Source organism: Tursiops truncatus, chromosome 7, assembly GCF_011762595.2.
Source record: "Tursiops truncatus isolate mTurTru1 chromosome 7, mTurTru1.mat.Y, whole genome shotgun sequence".
Classification (NCBI taxonomy): domain Eukaryota; kingdom Metazoa; phylum Chordata; class Mammalia; order Artiodactyla; family Delphinidae; genus Tursiops; species Tursiops truncatus.
In genome coordinates, this window is record NC_047040.1 from 88,605,218 (window position 1) to 88,630,383 (window position 25,166).

The window sequence follows — 25,166 nt, forward strand, 5'->3', positions numbered from 1 at the left end:
TAAATACAAAGAAAGACAACCTTCATAGCAATCAGCTTAGGAGACATAGTCTCCATTTATGTCTGTTAATATATGCTTTATGTATATAGACGCTCCTATGTTTGGTGCATAGATATGTACAAGTGTTATATCCTCTTGCTGTATTGATCTCTTTGTCATATGTAATGTCCTTTTCCTTTTGTTACAGTCTTTGTTTTAATGTCTGTTTCATCTGATATGAATATCGCTACCAAGCTTTCTTTTTGTTTCCATATGCTTGGAATATCTTTTTCAATACCTTCACTTTCAGTCTGCATGTGTATTTAGATCTGAAGTTTGTCTCTTTTTTATTGTTTCCCCTGCTGTTTTTTAGTATCTCTTTCTTTCATATAATTATATACTATCAGTAGGAGATTTTTTTATTATTATAATATTTAAAATGGACCTTAGCTTAAAATACTAATATTTCTAAGAATGGTAAGGTGGTGTGAAACAGTTAAAAATGCTTCTACCTTTATTTGTTGATATCAGCAGCTTTGAAGGGGTGAGATTTCTGACTGAGGCAAAGTGAAAGGCAGGTGATAGCAAAGCAAAGAGGAATTTTTGAGATTTGAGTAAATTTGTTAGGCTTCTATGAGGTCTTAGAACATTGTTCAGTACTGAGAACCTAGTAGTAGAGAGAGACAAAATTAGCAATGAAGAGGAGAAATAAGAGTTGAAACATGCCAAAGACATGTTGCTACCTCATTCCAGCTATTAATATGAAAAATCACCATGGAACTCACTTTCTACTCTTATACCTCCTTCCTATAACAGGTAGTCTTTTGCTTCCTCTACAAGTTATATAGACTAGCACCTAATTTAATTTCTCTACCAGTTATATAGAGACTACCTACCAGTTATATAGACTAGCACCTAATTTAATTTCTCAGTAAATCTTTCTGTATCATCTTTAAACCATATTTTGAATTAGTGTGTTTTGTTGGTTTACCTGAAAAACTTAATTACCACTTTTAGCATTATTTCTTTGGCAAAATAGAATACAAATATCAAACAACTAAACTGTAAATGAACTTATATGCAGGCAGTTAAGCTTAGCTGCGTTATAAATTGCTCTTTTTAAAATATGGTACCATACAGTGTACCTTGGAGCAGTGGAAAAGATTAGTAACAAAGAAATCATAAAATTCTTTCTTCCTTGGTACTGGTTGTTTGATTTACTTGCCTCAGTTGTACAAATGTACGTGCTTATGCACTCTTCATTCAGATACATTAAGATGCAGAATCCGTAGTTCTAATCCAGGATCAGAACTTCTCAACCTCTGTACTTTTCATATTTGGGGACAGATAATTCTTAGTTGTGAGGGGCTTTCTTTTGCATTGTAGGAAGTTTATTAGCATCCTTAGCCTCTATCCACTAAGATGCCAGTAGTACCCCCAGTTATGTCATTCAAAAATGTCTCTAGATATTCCCAAATATCCCCTGCGGGGCAAAATCCCCCCTCACCCCCACTGCCATTGGTTGAGAACCACTGTTTTAGATAAAAATTTTTGTGATTATTAAATCATTGTATTAAATCTTTGATTTGCTCACACAAAGGTTAATAAAATCTAGTTAATCAGTGGGAAAAAATCATTGTAAAGATAGAAACTTTTCTGACACAGATGTTTCTTCTTTTAAATTATACAGCAAGTGAAATAAACAGCAAGTCAGAAAGACATATCACCTCTTCAGAAAATCTGAAAGTTCATTGATATTTTAAGATACACTTCACCAATAAATATAACATGATATTACATGTTTGACTTCACTCTGTTACTGCAAAGTGTGCAGAAATAAATGAAAATAGTATATGTGGCTTTTAAAAAATTTTTCTCTGAAATACAGGTATCTATGGAAGATCATATAAGATTTTTAGATTTTTTTTCTACTTCATAAAAATATAATACAGTATAAAATTAATCTGTAAAATATAATTTGATGAAAGTAACTCCTGCATACCCAGTATTGCTGGAAACTGGTGAAACTAAAGCAATAAGAATGTCTTGTACTTGCACACATTTTGTTATATGTGTGTATTTTAAATAAGGAATTCACTCTAGTTCTTCAACGTCAAATATTAAAATTACAATTTCAAGATATTTGTCAAAGGGAAAATAGGATTAGGGATTCGTGTTTAATTGTAAGATCCTTCTGAAACTTCACTTCAACATATTCTTTTCTAAAAGGAAAATTATAGATACATTGTTTTCTTATGTTAGTAATTGTTTTTGTACCAATAAAGTTCATTAACAGGATGAATATTAGTTACTATCAAAAATGACTACACAATATTCCTCTTATCTAACACATTGGATCCTGACATTTTTCTGCTTTGAGCTTAGTTTTATGAGGTAAATAAATATTGTACATATTTTATATTGCATCAACATATATATTTTATTTGATCTTACTGGATAAAATAATTGGGTTTAAGTGTTTATTTTTTGCTGATGAAAAGTGGACTGCAATTAAACATAGTATGCATGAAATATGAAATTATCTTTAATGATATTGTTTTCTTCTCAGAGCATACATCAGTCTTGTATGATTGCATAATTAACATTTGGTTCTCCAGTAAAGTATTGTAGTTTTGCATTATTTAGTCTCTTCACCTACAGGTATGAAGTGCTTTAGAAGTTTAATTTACTTTTGAAATTTTAGATTGTTGCCTTTTTAGAACATGTACACACATACATTGATGAGTATGCATATGAATCCAAATATCTTTAAGTCTAACACAATAATAGATACCATAGAAATTTTAGGAAAAAACGATATGTATGTTGATAAGTCATAGTTCCTGCCAGCATAGAATTTGACAAACTAAGGCTCAGAATTTGACAAACTAAGGCCCTCAGGCTAACTTCAGCCTTCTGCCAGTTTTGCAAATAAAATTTTATTTAAATGTAGCTATACCTGTTGATTCACATATCGTTTCATGGCTGCTTTTTGCTGCAATAGCAAAATTGAATAATTACTAGGAAGAGCATAAGGGCTGCAAAGGTGAAAATATTTACTATCTGGCCTTTTACAGAAAAAAAAACTTGCCTACCCCTGATTTACCTAGAGAGACCACAGTATACTGATATAAAATATATGAATATATGTCACAGACAATTAGAAAATAAAACAGTAAACAATAAATACCTAATGCCTTGTATAGTAATAATTAAAACTAATATTTAGTGATGGAATAAATCAGCATTAGGTGGCTTCATTAGAAATGAAGAAAATGTTTTGTGAAAGAAAAATGACTTGAGCTGATTCATGAAGGAAGGATAATGAAATTCTACAGAAAGAAAAGTACCTTATGTGAAAGTGGAAAAGGACAAGCTACAGATATTCAGAGAACAATAAGGCGTTCTTTTTAGCATGTGCATAATGTGTATGTAGAAGGAAAGTGATAGATGAGGCTAGAAGATAAGATGGTATCTTAGAAAGAGAGATTGTTATATTTTTGGCAGTACCATAGAATACCAGTTACATGGTTGTAGTGGTTACTCAAAAGTGATGAACTAAAACTTTATGTTGGAAGAGGAGAGAGAAAAATGGAAAGAAAGGAGCATGTAATAGGAGAAGTCTGATAATACTTGACAACTTATTAAATATGGTAGTGAAAGAGAAGTTAAAAATCCGAGAAGTAAAAAATGCTTTGAAGTTAAAATTTTGTGAGTTTAGAAGACATGACATCTTTAATAATAAGAAACAGTGGATCAGGATTTAAAAAAAAATAAGCTGAAAGGAAAAAGAGCAGCAAGTAAGCCAGTGTGGCTAGTGCTAAGTAATCTTGTGGGAAGTGGTAGCAGATAAGATTTGAGACTTTGTGAGGTAGCTAGTGAGAAGCTATCCAAGATTTTTAAGCAAGGCAGCTATATGATCAAGTCTTTTTTAGAAAAAGAACTGTAGGCAATGGGAAGAGACTGAAAATCAAGAGATTTTTTAGGAAGTTAGAGCAGCAATCCAAGCAAGAGATGGAGAGAACCTAAATTGAGCCAGTCACCATAGAATTAGAGAGAATGGTGTATGGGTTTAGAGTACGGATTCTTAAATTCTTTGGTGCAAGAACTATGTCTTGTCTACTATGATATCCAGCTTTTTAAAACTAAGCAGAACACTGAGGTGCTTCCTAAATATGTATTCAGTGCATAGATATGAGGGGTGTTACATGTATCTGAGGTTCTTTTTTTGGTCACCTTGAGTTTTGATAATATGAACAATCAGTAAACCCGGTCTGCACACCTATATATGAATTTCATCTGTTAAGATTGCTTATAACATTCCATCGACTGCTCAGCTTTTCCCATCTCCTAGATACAATAAATGGGATAGCCTTGGTTTGGTAGGAGTTTACAACCTCTGTATTGATATTGGACTTTGCAATAGTATTTCTCATAAAATAGTTAATTACTTTATATCAGGTGTTGGCAAACCTTTTCTGTAAAGAGCCAGAAAATAAATATTTTAGGGTTTTGTAGGCCAAGTGGTCTATGCTGAAACTGCTCAACTCTGCTATTGTAGTGTGAAAGCAGCCTAGATAATATGTAAACTAATGAGCATGGCTATATTCCAATAAAACTTTATTTACAAAAATAGGCAGTGAACCAGATATGGCTCCAGGATCCACATTTGCTAATCCCTGCTTTATATTAAAATGTGAGTATGTGAACCAAATTCCTTAATTTGGTAATTAGAATAGGTATCTGTTTTAATGCATGATTAGAAAGAAACTTCAAAAAGATTTAACACCACTCTTTCAAAGTGAGAAGAGATAAAAAGTGAAAGAAGTTTTTGTGGATTTTTTACATGCTGTGAAGCATAAAATATTGTGAATATTACCTTACAGTGTTATCATTAATACAGATATTAGGCTACAAAGTCAATGTATTTTTTACTTTAGTATGAATATAGAAATTTAGTATGTCATCATTGATTTTTAAAAGTTTTTAATCACAATTACAGGATGTTGAGAAGAGCTAGTATGCTTCTGGGCTAAAGAAAATGATGTTCAAAGCGAAATCCAAGTACCTATTATTGAGCTGTCATGGATTAGGCTTTTAATTCTTTGAGAGGAATAGCATTTCCTATGTCAATGTTTTTAAACAAATTTCTCCTCTTCCTTCTTCCTTTTCCTCCCTTTACTCCTCTTAATTTTTTCTGTTTTTCTCCTTCTTCCAACAGTGCCTCTTCATTTCACCACCTTTTCTGTAACATTTTTCCTCCTTAAAAACCTTCCCATCTAACCTCTTGCTTCTCTAACCTGCAATTCTTTAGAGACTCCAATTATGATAGATGAAGTGAAACGGGAAGAAAGTAGAATATGTGGCAGTTATACCATGTGACAGAGGGACATGCACTCCTACAGAATCTCTCAACTTTAGCTTCCAGTATTTTCTAATAATTTTTGTTCTTAACTGATGTGCTTCAGAAAATGTTTCTGAGTCTTTCACTTCCATTTATTTATTTATTTATTTTTAAATTTTTATTTTATTTTATTTTTTTTTGCGGTACGCGGGCCTCTCACTGTTGTGGCCTCTCCCGTTGTGGAGCACAGGCTCTGGACACGCAGGCTCAGCGGCCATGGCTCACAGGCTCAGCCGCTCCGCGGCATGTGGGATCTTCCTGGACCGGGGCACGAACCTGTGTCCCCTGCATCGGCAGGCAGACTCTCAACCACTGCGCTACCAGGGAAGCCCATCATTTCCTTTTATTTACTTTTTAAATCAAATACACAGACATGAATTGTTTTTGTTATCTTGTGGGGAGGGTGTGAAGACTGGCAAAAGCCACGTTGAGTATTTATTAAATTCAGTTAATTTTTCTACAATTTTTATTATAATCTATTGATTTTTATTATTTGTGCTTTATAAGTCTACAAGACTAATATTATTACACTGAGCAGTAGATCCATTTGTTAGGAAGATTTTAGTTGAAAACTAAAATATTGCTGGTGGGATCAGAAGGTATAACTCTTTCATGCCTTCAACTGACAAACATAGTTCTAAAGAATTTATTCTACTAGATAGTCTCTATAAAAATGAGATTTGAAAGAACAATTTGATCAATTGACATTAAAATCTTATCCAAAAGGCATGATGACAAAATAAGAAACACAAAAGAATGAGAGAATGACATTGAACTGCAAAATTTAATATTCCATTCTAAATTTGAATATATCATGTTATTTATACAATGGAATATAGTAAGTATGAGTATGTGGAGCAAACTTTAGCCATGGAATAAGTTAATACAGAAAAAAAAAAAAAGAAGTAGATGTCATTATAATGAAGGAAGACAAACATGTTTTTCACATAGGCCTCTGATTTGAAAAAGAAGAAATGGCCTGAAGGGTTATACAGTATATGTAACAGCAGTTTCCTATGGAAACTGTTCAGAATGTCGTGCTAAGGCAAGAAGGGAATCTATATGCTATGGTAGGAAAATAACGACATCCACTGGAACTCCCAACACTGGCATGATAGTCTACCTGAGTTTATTTTATACTAAATGTGATAATTATTCCTGATTATTTCTCAGACTAAATCCTTAAAAAAATTTTTTTGCTTCTAAAGCAATAGAATGCATACCATTCCTCTTAGAGGAAATTGAGGGAGTTATCTTAGTTGTTATCTTCAAGGAGGAAAAATGTTTTTATTCATGAAATTGTTGTGCATGATTGTCTCTTATTGTCATATTAATCACTCGAGTAATGGGTGCTATGTAGGGAACTTCACTTTGAATCATTACGTGAATAACCCTTGTCAAACTCAGAGGTTGCCTAATCTAGTCTTCCTTCTTCACTCTTAATATTTCACTGTGTAATTACAGCTCCCAATCCGTGTGCAGCTAATGATGGCAGAGGCCCCTGCTCTCATATGTGTCTGATCAATCATAATAGGAGTGCTGCTTGTGCTTGCCCACACTTGATGAAGCTTTCCTCAAACAAGAAGACCTGCTATGGTAAATTTCTTACAGTTCTTATCTAAACTCCAAATTGAATTCTCTCAAATTGTATTAGCATTCAGATTTTCCTCAAAGTAAAGTGGAAGAGGTTTTTAATGTCCTTAAAAATATTAGATGTGGTGCTATTTTCAGACTCTGTTGATTCATCTACTTTTGGGGAGACTGACGAGTTCTTTAAATATGTGATATGCTGCACTTTGCTGTTTATTACCTTATTCACTTTTTTTCTTGCTACTTTCTTATTTGATGTGTTAGCAGAATTTATCTCTACAAAACAGGGAGATTGGTAAGTGAAAGTGCATTATCAGAAAATGATGATGTAGGTAACCTGCATAATAAAGAGGTACTTAACAGCTTTAATCTCCTCCTGCTCTTCTACAGTTACTTTAGCATCATTTTATAGGGTATTATCAAGTTGAAGGGAGAAAATATGAAGTAAAATATGTAACTTGGAAAGGTTTGTAAAAAATACTTAAACAGCATATTTAAACTAAAAAATGAAAATAAAATTTGTGAATGAAAACCAGACTGTGGGTTCTTCAGAACCATTTTTTTTTTTTTTAGATTCCATATATATGTGTTAGCCTACGGTATTTGTTTTTCTCTTTCTGACTTACTTCACTCTAGATGTATATGTGTAGCTGATTCACTTTGTTTTAAAGCAGAAACTAACACACCATTGTAAAGCAATTATACTCCAATAAAGATGTAAAAAAAAAAAAGGACACTTAATAAAAGTTGGTGGTTGATAATAAGGTATGTTGGGAACTGTGCTTTAACTCTACACAATTTAGAGGTGAATTCAAAAAAAGTGAAGGTACCTTGAACTCTACATAAGGTTTTTGATATAAAATAATGTCATGTGTAATTACAGATAGAGATCTAATTTACATACCTCATACATATATTCTACATTCTTGAATATACCAAGTTTGCTCTGGACTTTGGGCTAGCTGTTCCCTCTTTTAAAAACACTCCTCTCCTAGATTTTCTAATTGTAGGGTCCTTTTTGCTATTCGTCACCTTTGTGGAGGGCTTCCCTGATGACCTAATTTACAGTAGCTCTCCTACTGATATTTTCTTGTTTCTGGTATTCTTGTTTTTGATATTTCTTGTTTCTGTTCTATTATTTATTGTTTGTCCCTCTTAGAATGTAAACTACTACATGAGAAGGCCCTCATTTATCTCATTTACTTCTGTTTTCCGAGGACCTGTAATTTTGATTGGCATATAGGAAACATTCAGTTAATATTTGTTGATGTTAAATAAATGGTTGCTCTCTTATTAAGTCAAATGTATTTTTGATGTTGCTACCATGCCTTGGAAATTAGAACTTCTCAAATAACTTCTCAAAAAATAATCAGACTGTGGGTTTTTTTTAGTTTTGTTTTGTTAGTAATTTTTGTTTATTTGCAAGGCACTTACTTTTAAGGGCAAAAAAGAGTGTATTCATCAAATCTTAACTCAGGAATTTAGGCACATGTGGCTTTACTTAATTTTATACAATAATACCATATCTCAAATATCAACAATAACCCCAAAGAGAAAAACAAGAAAATAGAACATCTGTGACTCCTATTTCTATTAAACCTACTAATATTTCACAAACTCATTGCAAGAAAGGTGCCTATTTAAGTAGAAATGATAGAATGCCTCACAATATTAATTACTACAGATTCACAAAAATTTACAGTACAGCATGCTTTAACATTATATGAACCCTAATTTTGATAGGGAAAATATAAACGTGATTTTTAAAAGCAATGTTTAATCTCATTTTATTCAAAGATAGTATAGAAAAAATGTTCTTAGATTCCTTCAAAAAGCACTTAATGCACTGCAATATTGTTATAGTTATAAACAAAGAACAAATATGGCTGTTTGACATTTTTAGAGTTCATGTCCTTTAACAAGTTTGTTTGAAATTCTAAGATCAGATCAATTACTGATAATTTCTTGGCATTTCTAACTAAAGAAAAATGACTTAAGGATTCTAACTTGCTTTACATTTGTTATTATTAAGTACTTTCATTTAAAAATAGATAAATCATTTCTGCCTTCATGTTTCTATCAAATCTTGGTCATGATTTTCTGGTGTTAAAAACCTATTAAATCATCAACAAATAATATTTAGAATTTCTAGACAGCTTCAAACTTGGCAAGCTTATAAAGAAAAACACATTTCTATTTCTTTTCTAGAAATGAAAAAATTTCTTCTTTATGCAAGACGTTCTGAAATCAGAGGAGTGGATATTGATAATCCATATTTTAACTTTATCACGGCCTTTACAGTCCCTGATATTGATGATGTTACTGTGATAGACTTTGATGCATCTGAAGAACGTTTATACTGGACAGACATTAAGACACAAACCATTAAGCGGGCTTTTATTAATGGAACTGGATTAGAAACTGTTATTTCTAGAGGTAAAAGATTTTCACTTTACATCTTAAAAAATGTTTATTATTCAGTTTGTAATAATTGCATCTCTTTTGTATTCTTTTTCTATTATCCAATTCTATGTTGTTAATTGAGAGTTGGAATTGATTATTCACAGATTTAATAATATGCTATATCCTAACAATTGTAGAATGCTATAATTATGTTGCACATAGTAGTCTGATAACTAGAAATTTAGTTTCACAAGAAGAAAAAATTTCAGAACAGATAATTTGCAGATTTCTAAATGAACAGATTTGAAGACTCCTTTTTGCTGATGCGGGAAAAGTTGTATTTGCCTAGAGAAAATATAGGATATTGGTAAAGACTTGTTTCCCCCTCTGGTTCAAGCTTGTTATCAACTTTCTTTTGCATGTATTTTTACAGAACTAGACTAAACAAATAAGAGAGAAAACCTGTTCCTATCCACCTCCTGACCCAGCAGGTTGAATCACAGGTTTTCAGTAATGCTATTGATTAACATTAACCAAAAAAAAACACGTTTCCCAAAGTAGAAAATATAGCCAAAATGAAACATACATATAAATGCAATGGCTGAATTCTAAATATTTAGCATTGAATTATCTTCATTTTTGCTTAAATTTTGGTATAATGTGATTTCTGGGTCAGTTATCGTTTTAGTGAGTGAATCTTAGTTGAGCACCTGCTGTTTGCCATGACTGCAAAATCAAAGAAGACACAGTTTTTCTTCAGTTTCATGCCCCCTAGGCATGATAGAGTGATTTGAAGGATGATGGAGGAAGGCATGATCAGTGATCCATATAGATATATCAAACTCCTCTGCCTTGAAGCATACTGATGATTTAAAATCAGACCTTATTTGAGCAATGATCAACTTCTTAATGAAAGCAATAAGAAGTGCAGGTTTTAAATTTACAGTGTTTTTCAAGAGTTTCCACTGGCTCGAGTACCATTAGTAGATCTGAAAGTATTTGAGCACTCAGGTGCTCTTGTATGTATGCTAGCTCTTTACCCATCTCAGGCTAGTACTGTTAATGCAACTTGAATAAATTGGTTATAAGCTTGTTTAAATATTGAATTACAAACTTTCCCTAAGAGAAGAGCCTTTCTAAAAAAGCTAATGCAAAGATTTCCTTTTTGTGCAGGATTTTTTTTACAGGAGCAAGGGAAAAAATAATTATTGTTAGACTAGATTTGAAAAGACTACCTGGTTAATGATCATGAAAAATCTTGAGAGAACAGTTAAAGCACATAAGGTACTCCCAAGACTGACAGTCAGTTTGGTGGTCCTCTCACAAGAAATTCATAAAAATCTAATAGAAAATTGTTCACATACTTTATCGTGAATGTGAAATACTTTCCAAAGGCTCTATGAATTGTATAAAGTAAAAGATGGTCTATCTCAAAAAAAATTGGGGAAAGATTTTCTGTCTCTAATTGTAAATTGATAACTAGTAGTAATTTGGTGAGTTTATCTTTGCAAAAAATCACAGACTTATCTCCATTTAGCAGACTCTGTTTACAATTATTAACCAAAAATTGAGCAATAATATTTTCTCACTAATAATAGATGTACTCATTAGGATCAATAATTATTAATTCAGGCATTTTGAAAAGTATTAGAATATGTTCTATATGATAAGAAATTGAAGAACGGTCAGTATAGACTGAATAGTATGAAGTACAGAACAAGAGGGTGTTATATGAGCTGATGGAGCTAAAAAAACAGGAACCAAATCATGCCAGCCTTTATAGGATAACTCGTTGATTTTTATGTTAATACTAAAAATAATGGAAACTTAGGAAATGTTTTAAGGAGAGTACAACTACATGATTATCTTTGCTTTGGAAAAGATCACTCTAGATATTATGTGTAGGGACTTCCCTGGTGGTCTAGTGGTTAAGACTTTGCCTTCCAATGCAGGGGCTGCATGTTCGATCCCTGGTCAGGGAGCTAAGATCCCACATGCCTAGCGGCCACAAAAACAAAACATAAAAAATATATAGATATTATGTTTAGTGGAAAATTGAAAAGGTCTGGGTTGGGGGGTAGGAGGAGCAGTAGACTCTGGGAAACAAGGCTGCTATAGTGGTTTTAGTAAGAGGTGATGGAAGCCTGGACAAGGGTGGAAACAACAGAGATAGTGAAATGTGGAAAAATCATTGAGGTATCAATGAGTAAATTTATGAAATAACTGAATATGAAAGTTGAGGAATAGACATTTTCAAGGACAACTCAGTTTCTGGCTGCCCCACAAGTTAAATGACATTGCTTTTCCCTTTCTTCCAAAGGGAAACCTTGTTAGGGACTGATATGTCCTTCCATTAAAAGAGAAACTTGAGAGGCTTCCCTGGTGGCACAGTGGTTGAGAGTCCGCCTGCCAATGCAGGGGACACGGGTTCGTGCCTCGGTTAGGGAAGATCCCACATGCGCTGAGCGGCTAGGCCTGTGAGCCATGGCCGCTGAGCCTGCGCGTCCAGAGCCTGTGCTCCGCAACGGGAGAGGCCACAACAGTGAGAGGCCCGCGCACCGCAAAAAAAAAAAAAAAGAGAGAAACTTGAGATGAACTTTTGACAGTTCAGTTTCTGAATGCATCAAAGTATCTTAAATCCTGCCAGTAATTGTACTTTATTTTATGCTTTCATCTTTTAGATTCCTTGTAAATGACTCTTTGGCCTTTCTCTTACTTCTTATACTGTTGGCCTCTGTATTTTCTCACTTCATTGTCTTCCATCTACTGGAATTTTTCTTGAGACACTCTTCATATTTTCCTCAGCCCAAGTCTAAGGTGAAACCACCAAAAAAAAAAAAAAAGAATCGGGCCCCAAATCAGTGAGATCTAGATTTTGGAAACAGTCCTTGAATTAAAGTAGAAAGTTTAGACAGGGAACATCTGTTGTTTTGCCTGTTACTGAATAGAATTTTCAACTTTCATTTTCACCCAGGAAGCCTTTTGGTGGAAGAATGTCAACATCTGTGATTTAAAAAAGAGGAGAGTAAAGAAAAGAAAGAAAGAAAGGCGAAAATGATACCTATAAATGCCATTCCATTGAGAACTGTGTATCTATAGCAATGGGTGCTAAATGAGCAATACTTCCCACATATATTCTTTATCTTTTAGTTAGAAAGATAGAAATGCTATTTTAGTTTACTCCATGGGCTTTTTTTTTTTTTTTCTCACACCATATTCTGGATTTTGTATCTGGGATGTTGAATGGGTGGGGAGATAGCAATTATTTCACTAAGACAATCTATAGCCTCAAAGAGCTTTATATCTGGTGAGAGTGAATTGTAAACATCTAACTAAAGTATAAGACTCAATGAAATAAGGAGGTTAATAAGGTGTAAGCCACTTCTTACAAAATTAGCACAAGGAGTACTGAGTTCTTACATGGGATTACTAAATTTCCCACTTAGGAGGAGGTGGTGAAATGAGGGTTCTGGAGGAAACTGTAGCAAGATCAATCTGGTTAAGCTATCAGTAGGCACAAAGATCTGGACATACATACATACAGAGGAGCAAGCAGTGAGGGGCAGATAGATCTTGTAAAAGAGTAAACTAGAAGGTTCATATCATGGCAGATCACAGAGGGTCTTATACCAGAGGAGCTGTTTTTGTTTTTTGTTTTGTTTTAGTTTTCTTCCCTCAAGACAGTGGAAAGCTGCTGAAGACTTTTACAGATGGGTATAGGTCATTCAAACTCTTTTGAAGATAAATCACATTATCAACCTGATAGTTAGATAAGTGAGAAATTATAGACAAGGATACAACTAGAAAGTTACAGAGATGTTCCAAATCTGAAACAAAATTTAGATATAAGAAGGTGACAGACACCAAGAGTAGATGTAGAAGTAATTGAACCTGATGAATGAAAGAGAGGTGAAGTTGACCAAATTATTGGAAAGATATTGGAGACATTGATCCAGATGAAAATAAAAGAAGGAAGCTTGCTTCAGAATTTTTTCCCAAATCAGCATCGAGTTGTTTCTATAAGATAGGAATAATTATAGGTTTAGGACATTAAGAATATAAAGATTAGTCAAAAAGTTATAATTCTGCCCCTATGTTCTCTCAAAAAAAAAAAAAAGATTGGGAATGCATACATATTTGTTAAAAGTGACAAAACCAAGGCCATGGTAAATGCTCAATTGTTCAGAGTTGGAGAGGCATAAAATTAGTGAGGGTGAGCATAGAAGGCTCCTAAAGTATTTATAATGTTCTTAAGCTGGATCATGGATTTATGGATGTTTTATTAATTTGCATACCATGTGTTATATATAGCAACATATATAACACATACATGTATATATATTTGTATGATCAGTTTTTCATAAGTGCAACAAATAGAATATTAATATTTACAAAGTTCCCTTGAGAAAGCTTTTTACAAGCATTACCAATTTGATTTTTTAAACTTTGCTTCTAAGAACAGTAAAATAATTGTCCAGAAACCTACTGCAAATGAGTTTTGATTGGGTGAAACCATAACTGCCCTCAGAAAGTTATAAGAATTGGGATCCCTTCCTCCTTTGAAGGCATGCCTGATTTGGGGTAGAAGTCTTTGCGTTCACACCCAAGAAGCTGGTGTCAGCAGGTCCACTTCATAGGAAAAAAAAAAAGATGTCTCACAAGCAGAGAATTGACAGCCAGTCCTTTTTCATTTAGATTTCTCTACATTTTAACCGATTTGTATGCTTACCTCCATCCCTCTTTCATTTAAGGCCTTCTTTCTGTAATCTTTTTTCTTCTCTCTGAATTACATCCTTTAATGTTCCTTTAGTTTAGTGAGAATCTGTTAGTGATAATCTGATATAATATCTGAAAATATATTTATTTATTTTTCTTTTTTTAAAGATTTTTTTTTAATTGTAGTAAAATACCCATAACATAAAGTTTATCATGTTGACCTTTCTATTTTTTTTTTTTTAATTTTATTTTTGGCCGCACCATGCAACATGTGGGATCTTAGTTCCCTGACCAGGGATCGAACCTGCACCCCCTGCAAGGGAAGTCCCTTGACCCTTCTTAATTGTACAGTTCAGTAGTGTTAAGAATATTCACAGTGTGTGACCATCTCCAGAACTCTTTCTGTCTTGCAAAATGAAATTATGCCCATTAAGCAACAACTCCCCATGCCCCTTCTCTCATCTCCTGGAAATCACCATTCTATTTCTGTGTCTATGAATTTAACTTTTCTAGGTACCTCATATAAGAGGTATCATATAGTATTTGTCTTTTTGTGAATGGCTCATTTCACTCAGCATGATATCTTCACAGTTCATCCATATTGTAGCCTGTCAGTATTTCCTTTCTTTTTAAGGCTGAATAATATTCCATTGTATGTATGTATCACAATTTGTTTATACATTCATCAGTCAATGGACATTTGGGTTGTTTCACTTTTGGCTATTATGAATAATGCTGCAGTGGACATAGGTATATGAATATCTCTTTGAGACCTTTAAATTCTTTTAGTCATATACCCAGAGGTGGAATGGCTGGATCATATGGTAATTCTATTTTTAATTTTTTGAGGAACTGCCATACTGTATCCCACAAGGCTGCACCATTTTAAATTCTCACCAACAACCTGCAAGTGTTCCAATTTTTCCATATTCTTGCCAATATTTTTATTTTGTTTCTGTTTTTCTTTTGTTTTTTGTTTGTTCATTTTCTACAGTAGCCATCCTAATGGGTATGAAGTGGTATATACTTGTGGTCATGATTTGCATTTCCTAATGATTAGTGTTGTTGAATATCCTTTTGTGTTCTTGTTGGCCATTTCTATATCTGTTTTGGAGACATGGCTATTGAGTTTTTGCCCATCTTTTTGTTGATGTTTAAGTGTAGTTTGAAAGACAATGATGGTTGAGTACAAATTCCAAGTTTAGAGTTACTTTCTCTCAACCCTTTCCAGATATTATTTCGCTATCTTTTCACATCTCTTATTGCTGCTGAGAATCTCTGTCTAATTGTCATTCTTTTTTGCAGGATGTGTCTTTTCTCTCTAGATGCTTTGAAGATCTTCTTTTTCCTCCTGATAATATTTTTATTTAGCAACCTAAAGTGTGTTGTACTTCCTTTTGGGTCATGTCTTTCATCAGTACAGGAGGAAAAACCCTCAATGGTCACCAATCTGACCATTTTTTCTAGCCTAGTCTCTCTATTCCTTCCTTTGTAAACTCTGACTAGGTATGGTAGGTTATTCATTCTAACCTCCAACTCACCTAATCTTTTTGTTTCTCTGTGCTTTCTCTGGCTAACTTCCTTCAATTTGTCTTGCAGTTCACTAGCTGTCTTGCAGTATCTATTGTCTAACCTGCTGGTTAATCCATCTAATGAATTATTTTTTTTAATATTTGCAAGTTATTTTTGCTTCTCATTTATATATATTCCAAGAAGATTTTTTAAAATATTGTACCTTGCTTATTATTTTGAAGCATATATTTTTCTTTAAAACATTCCATGCATTTTTCTTTATCTTACACATAATAATTTTAAAACATGTAGGCTTTGGAGACTTAAACCTATTGTTTATTTTTCTCTTTATTCTTGGTCTTATGTCTCATTTCTTTTAATTTTTTGTTTTAATTTTTTGTTCTGATCAATTATGAGGAGATAGTCTATGGAAATTGTGAGGGCCTGGGTTAAAAATTTTTTTTCTTCCATAGAGGATTTGAATTTGCTTTTGTTGGAGGGAAAAGGAGTAACGATAAGCCAGGAATCACTTTAGTTTGATTTCTCCTCTACCCAACCAATGAATACCTTGTTTATATACTATTAATCTCTTACCTAAGTGTAGACCTATGCTTAGAATTTTTTTTTCATACCCAGGAAAGAGACAGAAAAAAATGTTTTATATTTATTTTAAAAATTATTCTCCTTTTTAAGTAGGCAGATTTTTTATTTCCCACTCACCCAAGGATGTAGATCCTTCTGATATCCTGGGATTGCTCTTGTTTAGCTCTGCTACTTTTTGTGAGTTTAAGGACTGAATCCTCTTGCACTGAGCAACTAATAATCCTGGAATCTGTACATTATCATTACAAGTTTTGGTTCCAGTGGCAACACCAAATCTGTATTCCCACTTCCCTTCCTTTATGATTTTAGCTAACATACAAGTGTGTGTTAGCACTTAGAGATATTCCTGTCTGTCTTGTGATCTCAACAATGCATTTAAAAGTTACAATTTAATATACATCAGGGAATTTTGTGGCAATGGAGGGCTTTTATGAATATCTAATCTGCCTTTCTTCAAGAAGTGAGAGTCCCTGGAAATAGTAAATTGAACTTTCTGAGAAACTTGTTCAGAGGTCTTGGCCTGACTTACTTGAAAACAAGAGTTGAGTCAATTCATTATTTTAGTATTTTTATTAAAAAAAGAAAAATATCATTAAACATATTGCAGTTTTTATTCTTCCCCCCCACCCCTTTACTGTGAATTTACCAGGACACTCAAAAACAATGAGACTTGGGCATTAGTGGTGGTCAGAAAAGACATAAAATTTATCTTAGGCATAAAGCTGATAATTAGAAGCTCCAAACTAATAGACAGGAAAAGGGTGAGGATAGAAAATGAGAATTGAGATTGCCTCAGTATATGTTTAGATATGTACTCCTGAAAATACACTTGAGGATCTTACATCTGATAGTTTTAGCTCAGCTCACATATCCTTAAAATTATGGATTGTGCATATCATGAATTCATTCATCAATTCATTAAAAATATTTATTTTGAAGGCAATGTTGTATACGTTTGGGGTGGGGAGCTATAAAGATAAATTAGCAAGGAGCCCACCTTCAAGAAGTATATGTGAAAGTACTGGTATGTTAACAAATAATTATCACATTAGGTAGAAAGGGATTGACCAGATATAGTCCTGTTGAGTTAGGTAGATAAAGAAAATCTTTATGGCTGGACTATATAGGAGAATTGATTAGGTTTTTGTGGTTGAAGGATGATGTTGCCTATCAGCTGGCCTATTCTGCATGAGATTTAGAAAAGTGAAGATGTGATTGGATGTGAGGTCCAGGTAATTCTATATAGATTGGAAAGTTTAGGACAAGGCTGGGAATCTGAGAACACATCAATATGACTGAAGTGTAATAAGATAATTGGCTAAAAATAGTGAGAAATAAGGTTGGAAAGGTAATTATATTCAGATTATACAGAAAGCCAGGCTAAGGAATTTAGATATCACTTTCTGAGTGGTTGGAAGCAATAGAATACCTTGGGGCAACCAAAGGTCATGATCCAGAGCTCTCTAGTCAGAAAAATAACCTGGCAGCAACTAAATCAACTGCTTGAAAGAAGAAAAAGACTGTATGCTCTGCAATAGTAAAGATAGAAATAGATTTGAGAGAGCATGAACTACAGAATTCACAAGGACTAAAAGGTATTCATAGCTTACATTTGGCTATGATTTCCAGTTTCAGAATGCAATGTCTTCTCTAGGCTGTATGATTAAGAGTCAATCAGAAATAAGTAAAAGGATTTTGAGCAGAAGAGACAGCGGAAAAAAACCAAACAAACTCTGGATAACATGTATTTTAGAGGAAATAAAAACTTATTTTATTTTTGCCAGTACCAAGCAATTCAGGGTAAAAAAGCAGAAAGTATTAAGTCCTTGGTTTGGCAAAGTATCCCTCAACCCTGAATTAAGCTGCATGAACACACATACTCTAATATTCACAACAATCCTATGAATTATCTATAATTATCCTCATTTTGCTGATAAAAAAAAGGCCAAAATTTAAGCGATTTAAGGACAAAAAATAGGCACCCAACCTAGAACAGGAAGCCAAATCTTCTCATTACTGTTTCTCAGCAACCAATTAAGTCCAGAGAGTGAAGGAGGAAGAATAAATATTCTGGGTGAGGCAAATAAATATCTGACTTGGCAGGTTTAGCTTTACAGAGGTGTTGTATTACTTTTTCTTCCCTTGAGAAAAGAGGGAACTGGATGAGAATAACTAAAAATAAAAGTAAATTTCAAGTGTTGGGTTGAGAAATGAAGTTCACATACAAAATTTGCCAACTTACCAGAAATTAATGATGAAAGGTAACTTGCAGAATGAGAAGTTGTTGCTTACAGGAGAAATTGAAACATGGGGAATCCCTTTTAAGGGCACTGTGATTAAAAGTTATTTAGAAATAATAAAAAGAATATTGAGCAGGCTCTGTTAAGACTCAAGGATGTAAACTTGGGGTAGAGCCTACCATGCCAGCACGGCACTTCACAGCTGACCCAGAATTGCCAGGCCTCCCTTATTTTACTCCTTTAAATTTTGAACTAGTGAGACTTCCCTGGTGGTGCAGTGGTTGGGAGTCTGCCTGCCAATGCAGGGGACATGGGTTCAAGCCCTGGTCCAGGAGGATCCCACATGCTGCGGAGCAACTAGGCCCATGTGCCACAACTGCTGAGCATGGGCTCTGGAGCCCGTGAGCCACAACTACTGAACCTGAGTGTCACAACTACTGAAGCCCGCACGGCTAGTGCCCGTGCTGTGCAATAAGAGAGGCCACAGCAATGAAAGGCCTGCGCACCACAGTGAAGATTGTCGCCCCTGTAGCTGCAAGTAGGGAAAGCCTGCGCACAGCAACGAAGACCCAACGCAGCCAAGCATAAATAAATAAATAAATAAATAAATGTATTTTTTTTTAAAAAAATTGAACTAGTTAGCAGACCTTACAAATCCAGAGTTTTCGCTTTCTGGAAATCTAGCTTGGTGGCATCTTTTGAAAATGATAAAAAAGGAAGATGTAGCAATTAGAAGAGCTAAGTAGCAGCTGCTCTGGGTTTCTAGCAGCATTTGGATTGGAACTGCTGCTCTGGAGTAGTGACTACAGCACTTGGGAGCTAGTTATAACTTGCAGAATCTTAGGACCCTCCCCAGACCTACTGAATCAGAATCTTCCTTTTAAGAGTCTCCAGGTGTCTTATAAATTTGAGTAGCAGGGGTCTGGAGAACCCTAAGAGGTACAGCATGATAGAAAACGTTAAAACTTTATGAAATAAAGGCGAAACCAAGTAAAAGTAGTCAAATGCCACAGATTGGGAACTAAATTGGCCTGCTTTACCTGTTAATATGTTAAAAAGATTTCCTAGTATCCATTGTTTTGAACATTTTAATTTGTTTCTTTAATTTAAATGTGCAATTATATTTTAGCCTAAATTCCATCATTTTTAAAAAAGATGCCTGATTGAATCATCAAGTAATAGCAGCCCAAATATTCATATTGGATGTAATGAATCAAAACATAATTAGATTTCAGTAATTTCTGTAGAATCCACATTGGAGGAATGTTAAAAGGGCTTTAGTTTCTTTGTTCATATCTCTGTCAATTTCTGTTAATTATCCATTTTAAAAATGTTCAACTCTGGTAATACTTTTTGGAAAGTTGAATTGTTTTATTTCATTTCAGTAACAAATTGGCATTTAAAACATAAAATAGCCCATTTGTTGATGGCCCACAGTACTTTCTCCTAACTAGAAAGATGTACCATCAACTAGAGAAGCTATTACTCTAATTTGAATTTTGGTCACCTTGGCTCATAGGACTGCTGCCTGTGTTTGCTCCTAAGTGTTTACTAGTGAATCATTGACTGTTAGTGTAATTTCAATGCTAATTGTTACTTCAGGTTTTCAAATGGCTCAGCAGTAAGACATTAATGATTATTCATGCCTTAAGAAGGGCTGATAAGGGAATGAGATTACAGTCTTGTACAATATTAGCTAACTAATAGTGTAAATTAAATTTTCCCTGAGACAGAAAATAACTGACTTAGAAAGCCAAAAGAATGAAAAACTTCGTTCATTTTTAATTTTCTCTTTCCTGTTGTACAGATATTCAGAGTATCAGAGGGTTAGCTGTGGACTGGGTCTCACGTAATTTATACTGGATTAGCTCAGAATTTGATGAAACGCAAATTAACGTGGCAAGACTAGATGGCTCCTTGAAAACCTCAATTATCCACGGAATCGATAAGCCACAGTGTCTAGCAGCTCACCCAGTCAGGGGGTAAAGTATGATTATTTTTTTAATTTTTCAAAAATTTTACACACTTTTGCTCTGATTTTATGTAAAACTTTGTTGAATTCAAGACACACACACACATACATACATACATATATATAAGCTATACAGTCAAAAAAGCAAATGTGAACATGGAAGTTGTACGAGATCCCTGGTTAGAGATTTCTGTTTTCTGCATGAAATCAGATTTTTATATATTATTGTAAAATTTTATCAATTTATGTTTCTAAAGAGTGACAGTTCAGAATTTTAAAAAAAGATGCCAGGAGAAGTTGTTAATTTCATTTCAAATACCAGTTGTTAATAACATATTTACTGTGTGTTAGTATTATGGTCACTGCTAAGTAGATCAGATTCTCCCATCTTCTGGCTAGTCATCATGTACCCATGTAGAGAACTTGGGTAGGGCTAAAAGAAATTCTTTCTCCTGAGTGCTTTCAACTGGAATGATTGAAATGACTTTGTTCCCTTCTCTGGTGCCTGATTTCTCCAAGCCAAGAGGATTCAATCTTGATGAATGACTTTAAATGGAAATAATTTACTGTAGTCATAGTTAAATATTCAGTTGTGAATGTAGGTGCGGGAAAGTAAGTGAGATAATTGTCCTTCAGTGACAGGAAAAAGCAAGTGGTACTTTCTTCCCAGGCAAGTGGCTCAACAATCTGGGGCCTTCCTGAAAAAACATTATCCTGAGCCAAGAATTTACTTTAATATTAACTTTGTTCTTCAATGTATGCTTCTAGTCAACAAGTAGGTCTATATCTAATATTTTTAAACCATATCTCTTTTGAATTAAGGAAACTCTACTGGACGGATGGAAACACAATTAATATGGCAAATATGGATGGCAGTAATAGCAAGATTCTCTTTCAGAATCAAAAGGAACCGGTTGGTAAGTTCTGTTCTTTTTTTTATAGTTAATCACTGTAGTTTTTAATGTGACAGATCTGTGCTTGTACAATGGATCTTTGACCTAGAGCCTGAAAGAAAATATTATAGATTAGTAATATAAATTAAATCAGAAATTTATCAATCTTATGGAATCCATTTGGTCCATGTAGGGTAGGGAAGAAACATTCTTTTTCTGGAAAAGAAGTTAAGTTTTTTTGATAAGAGAATTTTTACAATATCTTAAGTATGGAAGTTGCTTAAAACTTAATGTAATTAATAGATGTAATATCTTATTCTCACTGGTGAATATCTGATACACCATTTGCTATGGTAGCAATATGATGTACTGAAGCCTCCTCTGATCATCATCATTGTGGCATTATTAATAGTTGCAATGATTTGAGTTTAAGTATTTAATATTTAGTTTTCAGCAATTTTCACTTACTCTGCAGGGTGTTTATTTAGTTTGCCATTCTACCTTTGTTAACCACTGTAACTCATCAGGTAAAATTTCATGGTGCTGAAAGAGAGCTTTGACTCATTCCCATAAGTGATCTTTGAAAATCAAAGTACAAAGATTCTTTTAGAAGATAAAGTTACACTATACTGTTCTTTTCAAATAGATATCTATACATTGTACTATTCTTTTCAAACTGTAATCACTCTTTCCTCATATTCTCTTCTGTTTCTTTGAGAGGCAAGAATTACCATATTGCCTTAATTTATCATCTCAACGTACGTCTTTTTAAAAATCCAATATTGAACCTGAATTTTGATATTATATTAAATGTGCAATGATGGAATATACAAAAGAAAGTCATAATTTTGCTTTGAATTGAATACTGTGTATTTTTAAATCTTGGGGTAAAATCCCTACACCATGAAGCTTTTCAGCAATTTTTTCTTAGTTTTAGAACTGTGGAAGTATACTTTCTTGAAGTATCTCATTTTTAATAGTGATGATTCAATAAAGCGATAATATCAACAAGATTTGCCATAAATAATTCTTTTTATGTGGTCCGTAGAATAAACCTTGTGATGTAAAATGATACTATTAACAACTCTTTTCTCTGGATTGTGTTCTAAGATTTGATACACAATTGAAATTCAAGGTAGTGTTAGACATTAAAGGCAAATTGAAATGCTAATACTTCTGTGTAGAAGATGATAGAACAGAAGAAACAAGGGACTCTACAAGATTAGGACCCATACAAAGGATTTAATTTGGACTAAAGCAATTCAGTTGGTTCTTATCTGGAGTTGTTCAGAATATTTAATACGGAAAAGTGAGTATGACTGAAATAGTATGAGCAAATAAAGTCCTTACATTGTAATGTGGTAGCTATAGGTTACACCAAAATGTTCATTTATACGCTCGTTTTTATAAGGGGAAAAACCTTATCTTCTTTCATACTAAATTTCCATTTTCCTACTCAAAATAAATTAAAGAACAGGTATATATGAAGCTTATATAAAGAAAGTTTGTAAGAAAAAGAATTAGTGTTACTATTTACACTTTGTAGTTGGCCCCTCAGGTGTTATACACCAAGTGATATTTTTAACTGTGTATGGATGATTAAACATCCAGTAACAAATATTAAATGCCTACTTCATGTCAGTTATTGTTATATTTGAAAATTACTTTAAAATAAATTCAGAATTATACTGTTAAATTTTAATTTGTGCAAGATAGACTGTTTTCCCAGAAATAACCCAGAACCTTATTACAAACCATATCTTAAGTCAGCATTAATGAGTATGGCTTGTGAGTCAGACATTCATTTATTCAATAAACAGATTTTTATTCAGTATCAGATTTTGTATTCGGCCTGTTGATAAAAATTTGACATTGTCCTTTTGCTTTAGGGTCACACGAACCTAAATCATTTTAGATCCCATTAAGTGAATTTATCTCAGCGACCTTGAGCAAATTACTGTTAGCTCGGTGGTACTTGCTTTCCTTATCTGTAAGATCAAGGCAAAATGCCTATTTTGTAAAGTTCTCATGAGGATTAAATGAGGAAAACTTATGAAAAGAACATCTGGCCTTTAATAATAGAACCTATCAGGAGTAGTAGTAGAAATTATATTGGGTCCAATAGACTGAAATTTGAATGATTTGATTGTCTGCAGTATTGAGTACGTATAAATGAATTCAGTTAAGAATAAACATAGAACAGAATCCATAGAAATCTAGCAGAGGAACATATGTAACTAAGTGGGCCTCTGAGATGAGCAAATTTTTATGCACATCTATATTGTCTTAATGCTGATGCTAAGAGGCAAACAAGTTTGAAGTACCGGGTTCTGCTCTCAGATCTTCCCAGCATAGCCCCTTAGGACCAATAGACAACTGGGCCCCCATCTTGTTCTAGAAGTTCTTGATGTGATTTACAAATAAGTATTGCTTACAAGTTCCTTCCAGTAACTTTCTACTTCAGGTTACTAGTCATGTCAACCAGGTGCTAAGACTGATGGTCTCTGTGATGCTGAATGACAGACTGTGCTGTCCATGTGTAAATGTGTTCCTCTTGCTGTTTCTCCTATATTCCCTGTCTAACCCTGTGGCCATTTGGCTCTATAGGAAAAGAAAATTTTTTCCTCTATCTTTCTAGGTTCTTTTGGCTGAGGTAGTGCAGGCATACCTCAGAGATATTGCAGATTTATTTCCAGACCACCGAAATAAAGCAAATATCACAATAAAGCGAGTCACATGAAATTTTTGGTTTCCCAGTACATATAGAAGTTATGCTTACACCATACTGTGGTCTTTTAAGTGTGTGATAACATTATGTCTTAAAAAAAATATACATACCTTAATTAAAAAATACTTTATTGATAAAAAATGCCATCCATCATCTGAGCCTTCAATGAGTCATCGTGGTAATGGCAAAGACCACTGATCACAGATCACCATAATAAATATAATAATAAAAAATTATGAAATATTGTGAGAATTACCAAACCGTGGCACAGAGACATGCAGTAGGCAAATGCTGTTGGAAAAATGGTGCTCGATGCAGGGTAGACTCAAACCTTCAATTTGCAAAAAACACAGTATCCACAGGGTGCAATAAAGTGAAGAGCAATAAAATGAGGTATGCCTGTAATTAAAGTGACAGAAGGCAGATTAACAGGAGAAAAAAAATTAATTATGTAAGTATGGGAGCCCCGTAAGAATGAGACCCAAAGAAGTGACCAAAGCAGGCAGCATTTATACCTTTTAGACAAAGAAACAATTATTTGTGAAGATTTGAAAAGACAAAGGGGTTTGGGCTTGCAGTTCCAAAATAATGAAGTAACAAAGCTTATTTATACTGCTTTCTTGGCCTTGAATTCCCTATCTCTGGTGATAAGGATGCCTTCTATCTTCCTGGTATAGGGAGGATACCTTCACATGAGGGAATTAGTCCCTGCTTTCAGGCAAACAAAAGAGGCTCAGAGTATTTTTCTTTCACCAGCTGTTTCTTAAGTAACTTTAATTCAATATAATCAATATGGGGGAAGGGTTGGGGGGAGGGATAGTTTGGGATTGACATGTACACACTGCTATATTTAAAATGGATAACCAACAAGGACCTACTGTATAGCACAGGGAACTCTGCTCAATATTCTGTAACAACCTAATTGGGAAAAGAATTTGAAAAAGAATAGATATATGTATATGTATAACTAAATCACTTTGTTGTACATCTGAAACTAACACAACATTGTTAATCAACTGCACACCAATATAAAATAAAAAGTTAAAAAATAAATTAACAACTATCAACAAGAAAAAAAAAATCAATATGCCAACATAGCACATTTTGGGGTGGCCTGTCCTGAACC

General features: G+C 33.7%; 1 protein-coding gene across 1 annotated transcript in view; it reads left to right on the forward strand.

The window, feature by feature from the left end:
- Positions 1 to 25,166, forward strand: part of LRP1B (LDL receptor related protein 1B) — a 1,432,692-nt gene that overhangs the window by 833,075 nt on the left and 574,451 nt on the right. The window contains exons 28-31 of the mRNA XM_073806959.1: positions 6,848 to 6,979; positions 9,182 to 9,409; positions 20,255 to 20,429; positions 21,242 to 21,336. Coding sequence (XP_073663060.1) covers positions 6,848 to 6,979; positions 9,182 to 9,409; positions 20,255 to 20,429; positions 21,242 to 21,336 — 630 coding nt within the window. The remainder of the gene's footprint in view (positions 1 to 6,847; positions 6,980 to 9,181; positions 9,410 to 20,254; positions 20,430 to 21,241; positions 21,337 to 25,166) is intronic.